This window comes from Pteronotus mesoamericanus, unplaced genomic scaffold (assembly GCF_021234165.1).
Source record: "Pteronotus mesoamericanus isolate MK-2021 breed Mesoamerican mustached bat unplaced genomic scaffold, CSHL_Meso_final contig_220, whole genome shotgun sequence".
Classification (NCBI taxonomy): domain Eukaryota; kingdom Metazoa; phylum Chordata; class Mammalia; order Chiroptera; family Mormoopidae; genus Pteronotus; species Pteronotus mesoamericanus.
The window spans coordinates 2301317-2316658 of NW_026555091.1; the positions used below are offsets into that span (position 1 = coordinate 2301317).

General features: G+C 45.9%; 1 protein-coding gene across 2 annotated transcripts in view; it reads left to right on the top strand.

Moving 5' to 3' along the window:
• The window catches only part of BMPER (BMP binding endothelial regulator), a 215849-nt gene that overhangs the window by 105314 nt on the left and 95193 nt on the right, over positions 1 to 15342 (top strand). For both annotated transcript variants that reach the window (XM_054571349.1, XM_054571350.1), the window contains exon 7: positions 11441 to 11540. In XM_054571349.1, the coding sequence (XP_054427324.1) occupies positions 11441 to 11540 (100 nt within the window). The remainder of the gene's footprint in view (positions 1 to 11440; positions 11541 to 15342) is intronic.

Sequence of the window (15342 nt, forward strand, 5' to 3'; positions counted from 1 at the left end):
GTCCACACTGTGCATTTTAAGTAAAACCCACAACATAAACGAGTGTATTTTTCACCTTAGCAATTTTTTGAGGGGGGACGGAGACATCTTGTTTTAGAGTTGCACCTGCAGAGTCTATGAAGGGCCTTCTCAGAAAACTCCTCAGAGCAAAGAAAACTTTTATGTCATGTCTAAAAACTAAGAGAAATATTTCACTGCCAGGGCAATATTCATAGTTGAGCCCTTGTGGATATGCCAGACATTCTTCTGATCGCAAATTTATTTTGCTAATTGGAACTAGCAATGTTCTGGTCATGAGCTGGTCATATACTTTGATGTACTTGTTTATAGCAGTTCTCGGAGCTTGGCAGCCAAACTGTGGTACTTGTCGATGAGGCTCTTTATAAACAACACAGATCAATTTAAAAGGGGATTTTTCTGGATTTCTTGGTCCAAAAAGGACTGAGTGTTCATCCTTTAGTACATAAATTTTCCCATATTTGCCTGTCTTTCAAGACATTGCCACCATCCTTCAGGTGGCCTGGTATGATACAATGGTAGATAATTTTGGCCCTGGCTGGCATGGCTCCGTGGAATGAGCACCAGCCTATGAACCAAAGGGTCACCAGTTCAATTCTCAGTCAGGGAACATGCCTGGGTTGCAGGCCAAGTTCCTAGCAGGGGGTACACAAGAGGCAACTACCCATTAATGTTTCTCTCCCTCTCTTTCTCCCTCCCTTTCCCTCTCTCCAAAAGTAAATACATAAAATCTTTTTTAAAATGGGAGATAATTTTGAACCACTGCCTCCCCAAGTCCTGGACATTCCCTGCCCCTCCCACCACCCCAAATACTCCCTGTCTACTCTGGTCTTTAAAGAGAACCCCTGGGCACATTCTGAGTGGTGCACCTCTGGTCCTCTGACCACCGATGTCCTGACAGGTGTTCTAAGTGGAATGGCCTTTCCCATCAAAGGTGGCTGTTCATTCTTCTTCCATTAGTTCCTAAGAACCATGGGGACTGTCCTTGGTTCGTACTGAAGCACTTAGGGTCGTTCTGGCAAACAGAAGGGTCTTTAAAATTTCTGTCCTAGCCATGGCCTAAACATCCAGTCCTGAACTGCTGACCTTTCTGTATTATTTCCCAATAGAAGGTGCTAATTGCATTGTCCAGGTATAATTTTTTCCGTTCCTTTAATAAGGTTACGGATTGAATCCTATGGTTCTGCATCTTTCTTGGAAAAACTCTGGGGTTGTTAGGCATATTGTCACAGTTATGAAGCTCTGGTCCCCTCGGTCCCTTTACATGACCAGACAAGCCTTCTACCCAGCTGCTCCCTCCCCATGGCCTCCTCCCTTTTGGCCTTTCCACGGCATGTTCTGGCCACGATCACAAGACAAAGCTTCTGACCCAGGCCTAATACCATTCCAGGAGAAGCTCAATTTAATAGAACTCATTGCTTCTACAAGAGACCAGACACTTTCTCTTTCTGCCTGGCCAAACGATAAATACATTTGTAGGGGACGCATCTGTGCCTTGTCTCCAGGTGCTATTCTACATCGCCCTCTTCTGGGCTCTGATGGCCAGCCTCCCTGTAAGTCGGTGTTCAGGAGAGAGGAAATACCACTATCCTGGGGGGCTGATTCCGCCTTCTGTGTCATCTCTCTGCTGAGGTTGCCTCTGTTGGGCATCACCGCCTTTTCCCAGGCCCGTTGGTTATCAGCTGACATGACTACCCCTTCCACGCTCTCTGATTGTGCATTGCACTAATGTCCTGGAGGGGAAGCTGGGAGGACCAAAATTCACTTTTCCTTTTCTTGTATGGCGCTCTCAATTCTAGGAATTCCAGAATAGTGGGACCTGTCCTTGACTGTTTCACTGAGGTTTTAGTGACACGGTCCTTTTAAGCGTTGCTGTCAGTGTCTTCATCCCCTTGGGCCAACACAGCGCCACGGCACTGGCTTTGGGGTGGGTTGAGGGACAGATGCCAAGTCGCATTCGGACGACGCCTTCCTTCTGTCCCTGGCCTCAGGAACTGGTGGTGCTGCGTCTCCTCCTTCCTCAGGATGGATTTTTTCTGTGCTTATGAGAAGCCAAATGAGTGAGACTCTCCCTTTCACTGGACTTGCCCGGACATGTCAGAACACGAGCTTTGGCTCAAACTGGGACCCCCTACCAGAGCTGTTTCCAACAGCCTGTACACTTCTTCTCCTTTGATCATATTTGGCCTAGATTGCAATCATCCCAAGAGCTTGCCAAGACTGTGTTGCAGCCTGATTATCTCAGAACATAAACTTAGAATGGGTTGACAAGACCAATGCCCAGGAGATCGCCAGCTGCAGTGAACCATGCCAAAAACCTCTAGTCCACCTGGACCGTGTCCCCTGATGGAGACCAGAGTGTTTAAAGGACTCCATGACACTTTACTTACACTATTTTAATATTTGTTAGAATTTTAGGAAATTGGCACCTGATACAAAATACAGACCTGCACATAGTAATTATACTGAATGAAGATTTTGAAAGTTTTCATTTAAAGACTGCAGTGTTTCACATAGTTGTCGAATAGGCAAACAAAAGCCAAAAAGGCTGTGGCTCGTCTGCCGCTATTCAGAAATTAAAATAAACTGTAAATGCGATTTTATTTTCCAGAAGCGTTCTCAGGCAAACTTCACTAGGAAATAGCTCGGAGACTTCTAAGGATCCTTCTGTCAATACAGCGAGGGAATGCAGACGTATCTTAATTAAGACTCACCATTTTAAGACAACAGATATTTTGGTGCCTCAGGAGACCTCCCTGGGGCCCAAATAGTTTTGGATTATTTTCCGCTTTAACGGACAGCCCCACGAGTAGGGGTGGACCTGGAAGCCCAGCACTCCAGCCGTTATGACAGTCCTGTTGTGGGGCGAGGAGGGCAGAGGCGCCTGTGGAAGACCAAAGAAATAGGAACACAGCTTCCGCCCTTAGTGAGCGGCCAACCTGGTTCAGGGCCAATGATAAATCCAAATGTGACATTACAGGAACAAAATGAAGCGTTATGTAAAGCATGTGGTATACTTAAACTGTTTTTGGTAGCTCAAACTTCATAGTTAACAGAAAGGTTTTAGAGAAACAGCTTATCGGCGATGCTTGTGTTCCTGTCTTTGTGGGTCCGTGTGTCCGGAGACTCTCGCCCCTATGCCAGGTCCTCTTGTGCCCTCCTCCCTCGTGTAGGTCCGGCGCTGCTATGGTGTAGACCGCCCGGGGGACGTGAAAAATGCCCTTTCTCCTGCACCATGGTGTTATTTCCTTCCTTTCAGGAATGGCTCGTAGCTCATAGAAGGTGTAAGTTCTGAACGATTGCTCTTTTCATCTCCCTGGAAGCGGGCCAACCTGCAGGGAAAGCGTTTGATGTGTCAGCAGTAGGCTTGTAACAGCTTTGACTACGTCCGCGATGATGAAAGGTTGCACTTGGATAAAAATGGCAAGAGCAGGAAAAGGGCTTGTTCCCTTCCTTTGGTTCTTTCTTTCGGGTGGCAGTTGAGGAATGTCCTACCGGGGTGGTCTCCGGGAATCTGAACTATTAGGAGGGTGTTCTGTTGGGAATTTCTTTGTTTATTTACCGATTGTTTCAGGGAGGGAACACCCAGGCTCCCCAGCATGGCAGGGCCAGACCCTCGGGGTCCTATCGGCGAGCCCCACCTCTGTGCTCAGGGAGCCCTGGGAGAGCTCTGACGCTCCTCAGGGCAGATCACCTACCAGTCTGTCCCAGCTGTCCCTCAGCACCTGCTTTCAGACACCAGACAATCCATGGCTGGAAAGTCCGCTCTGGTTGCTGAGATCTCCTCTGAGCCTGGTCCTGTGGGATGCTCTCCTATTCCTGCTTCTCAATTAGACAAGGAAAAAAGGAAAAGGTTAGTGGAAACCCAGAACCGTTCGAAATTCGCCTCAGATGGTATCTCTGTCTCATCAGTGATCCACGTGTCTGCCCATGTGGAAAGCTAGGTCTGGGGAAGAGGAAAATGATTTAAGTGTTCTTTTTCAAAACAAAAACATGAAGGAAAAGAACACAAAACACTGCCATTCAGCTAAGTGACAAGAAAGAGTGAAGAACAAGGATTCAAAGAGGACAAATATTCCCTTTAAATATGAGGCATAAGCAACACAATACTGAACCCCTCCTTTAAAGCGGCATTGGTGAAGCAATAGTGAACACAAGTATATCACCCATTAATTCTGTGAATCTAATATTTATTTCACCAACATGATGCCCTTGGGCTCTACCTCTGTGCACACGTGAAGGCTCTGCAGCCAGGCCAGGCTGCTCGATCAGGCAGCTGGCCCGGAGCCACCCGGTCGGCAGGGGCAGGCCTCACGGTGGGGCTGCGCACACCCCCTGGCGAGGCCAGCACGGGCAGCCTCCTGCAGGTGTGTTTGAATAGGATGAACACAAACTCGGGGAGTCATCTGTCTGGCCATCAGAACACACTGAAGCCCCTGCAGGGCTGGTTGGCGTGGGCCAGAGGGTGACTGGCCAAGTCACTCCGCTTGGTGGGAACTTCACCTCAGGGGGTTTACAGCAGGCCTGGCGCCGTGCCCTTAAAGAGGCCCGTTGGCCAACAGGGAAGTCTTTCTACTCCATTAACACCCAGAACGGTGCTCCTAAAGATGTCCATCATCAGCACCTGTGGTTTTGCCTCTGACAAGGACAGACTAACAAGAATGAGACACTCAGGTGGTCTGCTTTGCATGTCTCCTTCTAAAAGGTGTGATGAAGTAACTAGAGATGAGCATAGGAAGAACCAACTACTCGTTCAGTTCGGGAACCATACAACCAGGAGTTAAACTGTGATTCCTGACTATCTTTTCTTTCTGAAAAACATGGGAACAGCCAGCTTTTTCAGTGAGGGAGAGGCTGATGGAACAGGTTATACTAGTGTGTCGCAGTAGCTTCAGGCCTGAAATACTACACCTGGGACTGCACAGTGGCATTGAGTGTTACCTCTTGAATAATAACTGTGCTAGGCAGAGTAATGCACCCTGACCCCTGAGATGTCAACGTCCTAACCCCCCACACCTGTGACTGTTATTTTCTATGGCAAAAGGGTCTTTGCAGATATGACTAAGTTAAGGATTTTGAGATGGGCCATTACCCCGGATTATTTGGATAAACTCTTACAAGAGCCCTTATACAAGGGAAGCAGGAGGTCACAATCACAGGAAACATGATTGCAGAAGCAGAGGGCCTGAGTCAGAGCAGAGAGAAAGCTAAAGATGCTACCCTGCTGGCTTTGGTGATGGAGAGAGGGGGCCATGAGCCAAGGAATGCAGGCAGTGTCTAGGCGCTGGAAGAGGCCCGGAAATGGATTCTTCCCTGGAGCCTCCAGAAGGAATGTGGCAGCCCTGCTGTCACTTTGATTTTAGCCCAGTGATTGATTTCAGACTTTGGACCTCCAGAACTGGGAGATAGTAAATGCATGTGGTTTCAAGCCACTCGGTCTGTGTGGCACTTGTTGCAGCAGCAATAGGGAACCAAAACAGTAACATTAACAACACCACAATGGGACTTAAAGGTGTTAATTGATGGGAAAAAGAAAGGGAATTTGTTTCGGGCTTGATTCTGAAGACGTAGCATCAGGTCAGAGTCCTGTGAATAGGCAGTGAGGGACAAAAGGGTATTGTTTTTGTCAGCCCAGCGCGTACTTCCCACGGGTATTGTTTGCTTCAACTTTTATGGGGCAACATAGTGCGTCTTGGTCAAGCTTTCCTGACATGTCCTTGACTCTGTGTGAAATCAAATTTGAGTTTTGTGTTGCGTTTTGCAAAAGACGACACCTCAGGCAGCAGTGTCTAAATCATCTGGGCATGTTATTAAAAATGCAGGTTCTGCCCTGGCTGGTGTGGCTCAGTGGACTGAGTGCTGGCCTATGAACCAAAGGGTCGCTGGTTCAATTCCCAGTCAGGGCACAGGCCTGGGTTGTGCGCCAGGTCCCCAGTTGGCGATGTGAGAGGCAATCAGGAGATTACCTTGCATACTGATGTTTCTCTCCCTCTCTTTCTCTTCCCATACCCCCAAATAAATAAATAAAATACTTTTTTGAAAAATGTAAGTGTTTGGATTGTGGCCAAGGAAACTTCTGTCTAGTGCAGTGGTTGTCCCCCCCCCGCCCCCCAGGGGCACTTGGCAATATCTGTAGGCATTTCTGTTTGTTACAACCAAGGAACGAAGGGTGATACTCGTATCTAATGGATGGAAGCCAGGGACTCTGCTGAATGTCCCACAATGCACAGCATAGCCCCCTGGAACAAACCCAAAATATCTGACCCAAAATGTCTTTAGTGCCAAAGCTGAAAAACCCTAGTCTACTAGGTAAGTCTCATCAATACACACATAAATTATTGTACCACAGCAATATATACATACATGCCAATGTAGAGCGTGTATCTACATATACCTTCTCTCTCTCTCTCTCTCTCTCTCTCTCTCTCTCTGAGTGTGCTCATTACCCACTGCAATTTGGGGTGTCACCGCTCCCCTCGTCCAACCTCCTTCTCTTCTTTTAGCTGGAGAGCTCACATGCTGCCCCTCCTCAGCTTCATGTCCTCTTCTGCTCTGGCCAAGAACAGGGAAAGCCAAGTACCAAGACCTTTTCCCCTGGAAGTAACTGTCAGGCTCTGAAACTTTACCACAATGAATATCCAGGTCAAAGAGAGGTATGGCTAAAGACATCTGTTTATTTGTGTGTGACGTTTTTGGCCCAGTTTGTAATTCAGAGTGAGTGCTCTGCTCACAAATCAGCTTTGCACCTCTGTGTGTTAAGACGGAAGAGTTCTGGGTCACACATAAACTCTTGCACTCAGGATGCATTTCCCCCCCATGCCGGCCCCAGCCGTGTTCTTGTCCCTCTGTACCCCCTTCAACTGGAATCAACAGAGAACCCCATTCTCTTCAAAGAATTAAACAGTGGGGGAAAAAACATCTCCCTAGAGAGTGCTCAAGTGTAGCTGGCTAGTTGTAACTGGTTGGCAGTGCACTGCTCTCCTTCTTGCTTCCTGTGGAAGAGCCAGGCTCTGCATCCTGGTCAAGGGATGAGCGCCCTGTCACATGCTACAGGATGCTTTCCAGCCCCCATGTCTCAGAGGTCCTCAGGGGTGGGGAAACATCCTGCAGGCACAAGGCTGTGGTGTGATGATCTTGCGCTCGTCACTGTACTCAGGAAGACAGATTTTTATTACGCAATAATTGCTACTTGGGGTAAACTTTGACACAAAGCCTTGTGTTCTTGACTGAATCAGCTAAAACAAAAATTAAGGAGCAGAAAAGAGACCTGGGACAAGTTTCAAGTCTTTCTTGTAAAAACAGCTCCTTTTGGAGAAATACTCAGAGATGCGATTAGAACAAAGGACCACTGCTAAAGGGCAAGCTCACCTTTCCAGAAAAAGACAAATGGTGAAAATCATAACTCACCTGTACTATGCAAGTTCCTGGCATTCCTTTCTTAGTTGACCAGATGAGAATGTAATAGTTATACAAAGATTAACTTGGTAGGAGGTTGGCAGCTCTGACCCCTGAGTTGTTCAAGGATCAGCTGTAGTCATTAGTGCCTATGTATTTTAATTGTTTATTTTTTTTAAGATTTTATTTATTTTTAGAGAGAGAAGAAAGGACAAAGAAAGAGAGAGAGAGAAACATCAATGTGTGGTTGTCTCTGCGCGCCTCCCACTGGGGACCTGGCCCACAAACCGGGCATGGGCCCTGACTGGGAATCAAACCAGCAACCCTTTGGTTCACAGGCCAGGACCCAATCCACTGAGCCACACCAGCCAGGACTATTAAACTATTTAGAAATTTTCAAACATTTAACAAAATACATGGGAACCTAGGAATCCTATCAGCTTTACAAGTTCAAGTTGAGTGTTCATTTTTCCAGTGTCAGCACCAAGAAACATTTGACTGTTACCCAAAATGTGCAAAACTCAAGGGGATACAAAAGTAAATGGAGGCCCACAGCCCTGAACCACACCTCATCAGCTTCCTGGAGTTAAAGGCGTCTGAAGGATGCAGCTGTGGCCTGGAGTCCATTGGAGCAGTGGCTCTGTCTTTCACGCAGTAAACTTCTACTGAAACATTCCTTGAGCCCATAACTTTCCTGAAGGATGTTGGGCTCCAAGAACTGGTCCCTGGCCCAATAATAGTCTAGCTTGAAGGCAAAACCAGTGTCATCTTGCAGAGTTAAAATGTATGTGTTAAAAATATAGGAGTACAGATAAAAAATGAAAAAAGGAAAGATACGGGAAGATGGAGGAGGTTCCTGGAACATGGACGCATCTAGCAGGTGTCACAGATGACAAGATGCTTGAGACAGACCTTGGATGAAGCAGGATTTCCATAGGGGTCAGGGATGGGGGCGGGGAGGGAAGGAGATATGTATAAAAAAGGTGGGAGTTGTAAGATGTGCTTGAGGGCAACAAAGAAAGAAATGAGGTACCTGGACCCCTGTGTTCAGGTTGGAGTTGGGAGGGAAGAAGCCTGGAAAGAAAGTTATGGGTATCTTGACAAAGTAGGCTAACTGGTAATGAAGAAGTAATACGTCTGAATATTTTAATGCTGCAATTTTTTTTCTTGCTCATGTAACAGTAGGTGTTGAATGGGTAGATTTGCATACAGCAACTCAGGAAAGTGGGCTTTTTCCATGTTTTGCAAAGGTCATGAAGTCCCCTCCATTCAGCTGATGACCCATCCTGTGGAGAGGGAGTGGAGCATTGTGTGTGAAAGACTTTAACAGGCAACGCCTACAGGCGTGGTATATTATTTTCACCTACCTCCTGTTGGTCAGAACTGAGTCATAGGGCCAACCCTAACTGCCAGAGTCTAATACAAGTAGTTTTCTGTGTTAGGACAAAAAAATAAGTAGATATTAGCAAGCAACTTTTAGCCTGAGTAGGTTACACTTGATCCTGAATGCAGTAGTGAGCGAGTTATCCTTTACCTTAGCGTGGGGGCATGGTCCGTGGTGGTACAGCCTCCATAAAGAGTGACTTTTGTGTGTTACATTCACTGCCCTATCCCAACATAGGATAGGCCTTACCTATTTGATCAAATAGTGAAATGATGGATGGATGCTGGTAAGGAGTCCTGGTTGGATGGAACCTTCCAGGATGAATTTGGGGAAGAGAGTTGAGTCAGGGAAGCCCAACTACAAAGCTCAAGTTAGTGCAGGTACAGTAAGAATGAGAACATTTTTAGAAACAGAAATGTTTACTTCTGCTATTTTAACTTTTTTCGTTTACAGCGTAGCCACAGCTTGTAGTTTGACCAGAGTTCCTGTGGAGCTGAAATCCTAGAAGCAGGTTGGGAGCCAACAGGGCCTGGGGCTCCCTTTGCAGCCATCCACGGGGATGCAGCCTGGGGACCGCGGCTGTGCCCCAGCGCTGCAGCCCAAACAAAATAAAACTTGACCAAACCAGCAAACCCAGATAGGAGTTCAAGTTACTTGAACAGACTCGAGGGAAACACAAACTGCCGTTGGATTATGTATGCAAAATTCACTCTTTGACCTTATTGTAAGGAAAACGACTGGAGTCCACATAATCTTTTGCCAGCTCTCCGAAGTGCCGGGCAAGTTCACTCCTATGCAATTATGCAACATTTAAAAACATTTTTTTTTTTTTTAGTTTTAAAACATGCATGAAAAATAGACGCTGACCCCGCAAGAACAGAGAATATCGCTGAAAAGAGTATATTCTCTGTGCACCTAAGAGAAGCCGACACACTAGTAGCCTTGTGTGGCCTGAGGCTTCCAGATTTCAGAGCATTGTTTGCAGATAGATTTCTTTGAAATTAAATGCTAAGGGCAGACTATGTCCTCTCTCTGGACTTGGCTTTTGTGGCTTCTATGTTCGCTGGGGCAGACCTCAGAGTCTGGCCTCAACTCGTGCACGGTCCCTGGAGTCTGATGAAAGGCCGGACTTCAGGATTGTGCGGAGTTGAGTGAGGAACCTCACCGGGGCCAGCCAGGGATTCTTAGGAGCTTTTTAGTGATTCTTGCTGATCTGAAAATAATGTAAAAACAACAGAAGAGCTTTTTGTGGTATTTTCACATGTTCTTTATTGGTTTGGGGAAGAATCCAACCCTAAAGTGGTTTAAAAATCATAAATATTTAAAAAGATATAATGTACCCTACCCTTTTCATCCATCCCCACCAAAAAATAAACTGTAATAATAAAAACGGCAAGAACAGGAAGAGAAGGCAGAGACGCCGGGAGATGGCCGTGTGCTTGGAAGGGACAAAATGTGACGTGGATAGCTGACGTCCAGTGTCGGGGCAGAAGGTGTGGGGACAGTTAAAAGGGTCTTTTTCCTCGCCAGGCCCAGGGTTCTCTGAGGCGAGTGCCTCCTTTCCTGAGGCCTCTTGAGAAAGAAATCCTCAGCCCGAGGCAAGCGATACTGGAGGGTCTCTTAATTCGATTTCTGCCTCAGATCCCCAAGAAGCCAACACATTGAAATTATTCACAACTTTGATAGCAATTCATTTTGCACAGGATAGTTTTCACATTAGGCTTGCAAAGGTGGCGGCTGTAAATTGACTGGAAAGCAGTTTTTTAACCCTGTCCCCACTTTCTAGAGATTCAGTCACAAGTTGCTGAGGCTTGAAAAGCAGGGGTCTCTCAGGGATGGAGGAGGGGAGAGTATCAGTGCACTGCGTCTTTGCCTTCCGAGAGGAAGGAATGGGTGTCAGAGGTAATGGGTGCTGGAGGGTTCACAGTGCGGGGCAGGGACAATACTTGAAGGCTCTAGACTTCTCCCAGGACGCGTGGAGGCTCTTCCAATCTTCTCAGTATCAGTCATCATATACTTCTACTTGGTGAATGGAAACCAGTTAGGTTAGCTTGGTAAATTCAATGAAATTGTTCTTCCAAACAGCGGCTGTTTGTGTACCCATTTTGAGGAGATCAGTGGCTCTCCCCCGTCCCAACCTCACTGAGCCCTCCCAGCAGCGCCTTTAAGCTGTGGCAGACAGGGGTCCTTCCTGGCAGAAGATGTGTGTGGGACCTACGGAGAGACGAGGGCCCCGAACGAGGAGCAGCGTCTTGGCAAAACCTGAAGGGCTCCCTGGCTTGCCGGGGGGCTGGGAGCGGAGGCCAGCTTGTCCTGGTTTGCCTGACACATTCCCAGCTGCAGTCCTGGAGGCCTCCACTCTCAGACACACTGAGACAGTTGGCTCGTCTTCAGAAGGACAGACATGAGGTGGTGGCTGGGGTGAGAGGAGATGCTGTCATCGTCTTTTGACGGGCAGCCTTTTTGCTGGGAGTTTGTATGGAAGACAGAGGAGGCTTGGGAGAGATTGCACTGATCTCAGCAGTCACCCCAGGGACTTAGCATCAGGGAAGGCCCCAGCGTGGTCCCGACACCTTGACCATCCAACCTACATGCACTTTACTTTGCCAAATGTGCTTACTTACCTCTCTCTCTTTTCTTCAGGGAGGCAGGACACAGTGCGTGCGAGAAGTCTGTCCCATTCTCTCCTGTCCTCAGCACCTTAGCCACATCCCCCCGGGACAGTGCTGCCCCAAATGTTTGGGTGAGTGACAGTTTCAAGGTCAAAGGACAATGTCATGTCCTTGGAGTTTCCTGCTGAGGGTGTTCATCCACATGCTTGTCTTGGGGTCCTCAGGTTGTTCTGTGTCCATGGCAACTACTTCTGGTTACACGGAAATAAGGTGGGTGCAGGGCTTGTCCCCGCACTGAGGCCTGCGTGGGGGCTGCTTCTCTCTGTCCTCCCTTGTGTCTGTAAACCTGGCCCACCAGACAGCTTGGGGCAGTAAATACCCTCTTTTGGGAGGACAGCATTGAAAACGCTCTCTTTAATTGAGCATGTGATGATAAGTTGGAACAGATTTTAAAAACATGTGAAGTAAACACACAGAGGAATATAGACCAGTGTTACTTTTAGAGGCAAAAGCATAACATGCCAAAAACAAGAGGTTTGGAAGGGAACAATGAATAATAGCCAAGAAAGGAAGTACTGGCTCTTTCTTATTGCATATTTACCAGATACTAAGCACTATGTGAAATGTTTTATGTGCTTCTTTTTACTTAATCTTAAGAAGCTGTGATATTGGGTTGGCCAAAAAGTTCATTTGCTTTTTTTCTCCAAGGTGGCTTATAGTAGCGCTTAGTTGTCTTTAACTTCATTCAGAACAATTTTGTTGGATTCTATTGTGACAACTGTCATATCAGCATTCATTTTAAAAAACTTATCAAAATTGGTGAATTTTTGTGTAGCCATTTTCATTTTTGAGATGGAAGAAAATATGCAACATTTTCAGTGTATTATGCTTTAGTATTTCAAGAAAGGTAAAAACACAACTGAAATGCAAAAAAATAAAAATAAAAGATTTGTGCAGTGAATGGAAAAGGTGCTATGACTAATCGAATGTGTCAAAAATGGTTTGTGAAGTTTTGTGTGGGAGATTTCTCACTAGACAATGCTCTGTGGTCGGGTAGACCAGTTGAAGTTGATAGCAATCAAACTGAAACATTAACTGAGAACAATCAATGTTATACCATGTGGGAGATAGCCAACACACTCAAAGTATCCAAATCAATAAAGTTATTGGTGAAAATGAAAACTGTGTCTTCTACCTTATGGGAAAAAACCTAAATGCACCATTTGGCCAGCCCAATATATAGGTACTAAATATATTATATAATTCATTGTGTAATACAGATACAGTTATTAGTTTTCTTGTCCTGAGAGGGAAGTAGATTTCTGGAAGGTGGCGCAGCCAGGGAGTGATGGGTTGATACCGAGACACAGGTCTCTGTGACTCCTGAGCCCGTGCTTTCCCCCGCTGCCCCCCAGCACCTGCCCCCACCCCCCCACCCGGTGACACAGAGGGCAGCATTCATGCCGCCAGCTGCAAGGAGACGGTCCACGACGGGGAGTTTCTAGAGCACGCGATTTTTGGGCTTCTGTTCATAATCCATATGTCAGCTTCTTCCATGTGATGTTTAGCCTCTTGAGTTAGTGGAGGTCAGACTATTTAAGATTTAAATAAAAGTAGCTTCACCCACCATATGAATACAATAGAGCATCCGGCAACCCCACCAGAATTTCCAGGGATCCCTGAAGAGGCTACTATTTTCCCAAGCCACCGCTGGCTTTGTGTTTTTGCTCCTGCTATTTCTTTGTTCCCTTCCTTCCTTTTTCCCTTCTCCTGCTCCTCTTCCTCTTCCTTCTTCATTTTGTCATTTTAGAGTTACCCTCATCCAGTCTTTTCACGTCTTATTGTGCTACTGACTGAAGGCTGGTGTAGCAGATTTTCCTGGTCTGCAGTCACCGAGGGTGATTGCTTCATAGAGAAGCAGAGAACATGTAAAAGGAAATGTTAAGCTTCCTTTGTTTTGAAAATGTCTCAGCCATTTTTGCCTTTAGGAGCATTTTACTGTTTGTCCCTTTTATTTGGGCACCAGTTACTGTCCTCACCCTTGTCTTGAATCCTCTCTCCTTTCTTTCATAGTTTGTTCTTCCCAATTCCAACGCTTCCTGTTGACTTATTGCCCGTTTATCATAGCCACACCCCGAAGACCCTGTCTTTCTACAACCAAACCAGCAAATGAAGGTATCTTGTTAACTAAGGCAGTTTTCTCCTATTTGGAGAATTCTACTGCCAACTCTATCTCAGAGTTTCCCGTCCTGCTACACACGCATATGCAGACATATACTTTCTAAGTAAATATGAAATAATGATAAGAACAAAGGAGACTTGTTTCGACATGCCTGACTAAAGATATTTTCACTGATACGTGTGCTTCTTGGATTGTCAACATGCACTTGGGGTTGTGCCCCTGAAGTAGAATTGGCCAGTTCACTGTGGTCGAAATCATCATGCTCTGGGTCATGGTGGAAGCAGTGTTCTGTCTAAGCAGAAAGGTCACCACAGAGGAGGTGGCGTCAGGGGCCTGGCCTCAAAGATAAGCAGGATTGATTAATGCTTTTAAGCCAGTACCATGGATATGCTGAGTCAGCACAGAAGTTTCTCATGTGAGCAATGGCTATTGTATTGAATGCAGATTTTTCTGTCCATTTGTGGTCATTAAATAGACTCCAAATGGAACAGAAAGTCTTAGGAAACTTGAAAATCATAATTCTCCCAAATGAGACCTGTTTTTCGGTGGGGCTAAGCCCCAGTGGAATAATGCGGAAATGGTTCAAATCACGCTGTACGCGGAGCCTATGAACCACTTTTTTGAATGTTTTATCTTACTTTGGGCCATGATGACTTTGGGATTAAGGTAAGATTTTATGTTCTTTGGGAGTAAAAAGAAACATACCCATGCATAAAAGAATACAGAAAGAAAAAAAACAAGGGTACTACCTAGATGCTGAAATCTTAGACTAATTTAGACTTTGCACTATTGGGACACTGATTTGCTGTTAAATTTTTCCTCCACCAAGATCCATTCACATGGCATGCCTCTGTCTTTCACGTTACAACATTCTCTCCCTCTCTTTTCTCCATTTCAATGAAGGGCCTGGTCAGACTTCTATGTACACAAAGCACCCGTTGTCCCCTTCAGAGTGATGTAACCCAGAATCATATTTGACTTATACGACCACTAATAATGACAATACATATCATCAGCCACTTGTTGTGGTGTTTAATGAGTGCCAGATTCTGTGCTAAGACATTTTTAGGTAAAATTTACATTTTATTGAGGATAATTTAAGCCACTGGTTACATCTGGGTGTGGAGTAAGGAATAAACTTGCTGCAGAGTCTTTTTGTTCAGTGATCTCCTGATGCATCCATCCATCTATCCATCTGTCCATCCATCCAGCCACCCACCCATCCATGCAACAATATTGCCTACTATAATTGTAGTACAAGTAACAGGAAGGGGTATTTATTTTGAGAGGGGAAAAAGCTTCCTCAGAACCTGTATTTTGACTGGTGGAGAAGAAAGCTTAACTATATCTGTATCTTGCCCTTTGCCAAAAAGGATTTGAGTCCACTTTACAAAATACATGAAGCATAGGTAGATCAATTATATGGAAAAGGCAAAACAAGCTAATTTTACAGAGATGCAATGCCTGCGCAAGGTTGGACATGTGCCTCTATGAGCCCTTTAAGTTAGCTTTGCCCTTTATGCCAATGGACTTGCAACTCCTTCAACTGCAAGGCTTCGTCATTAGTCCTTCTTTTTGCTCATCTTTTCCTTCATGGGGTGTCTTGACTCCTCTTGCCTTCTTTCTTTCAGTACTCATTTTCTGGGTAGTTTTCCTCATTGTAACTCAGGCATCACATCCTTTGAGAAGTCTTCTCTGTTCTTTCTGCCCCCACACTTCCCAGATTGGTTTCTTTCCAGAACTTACCATAT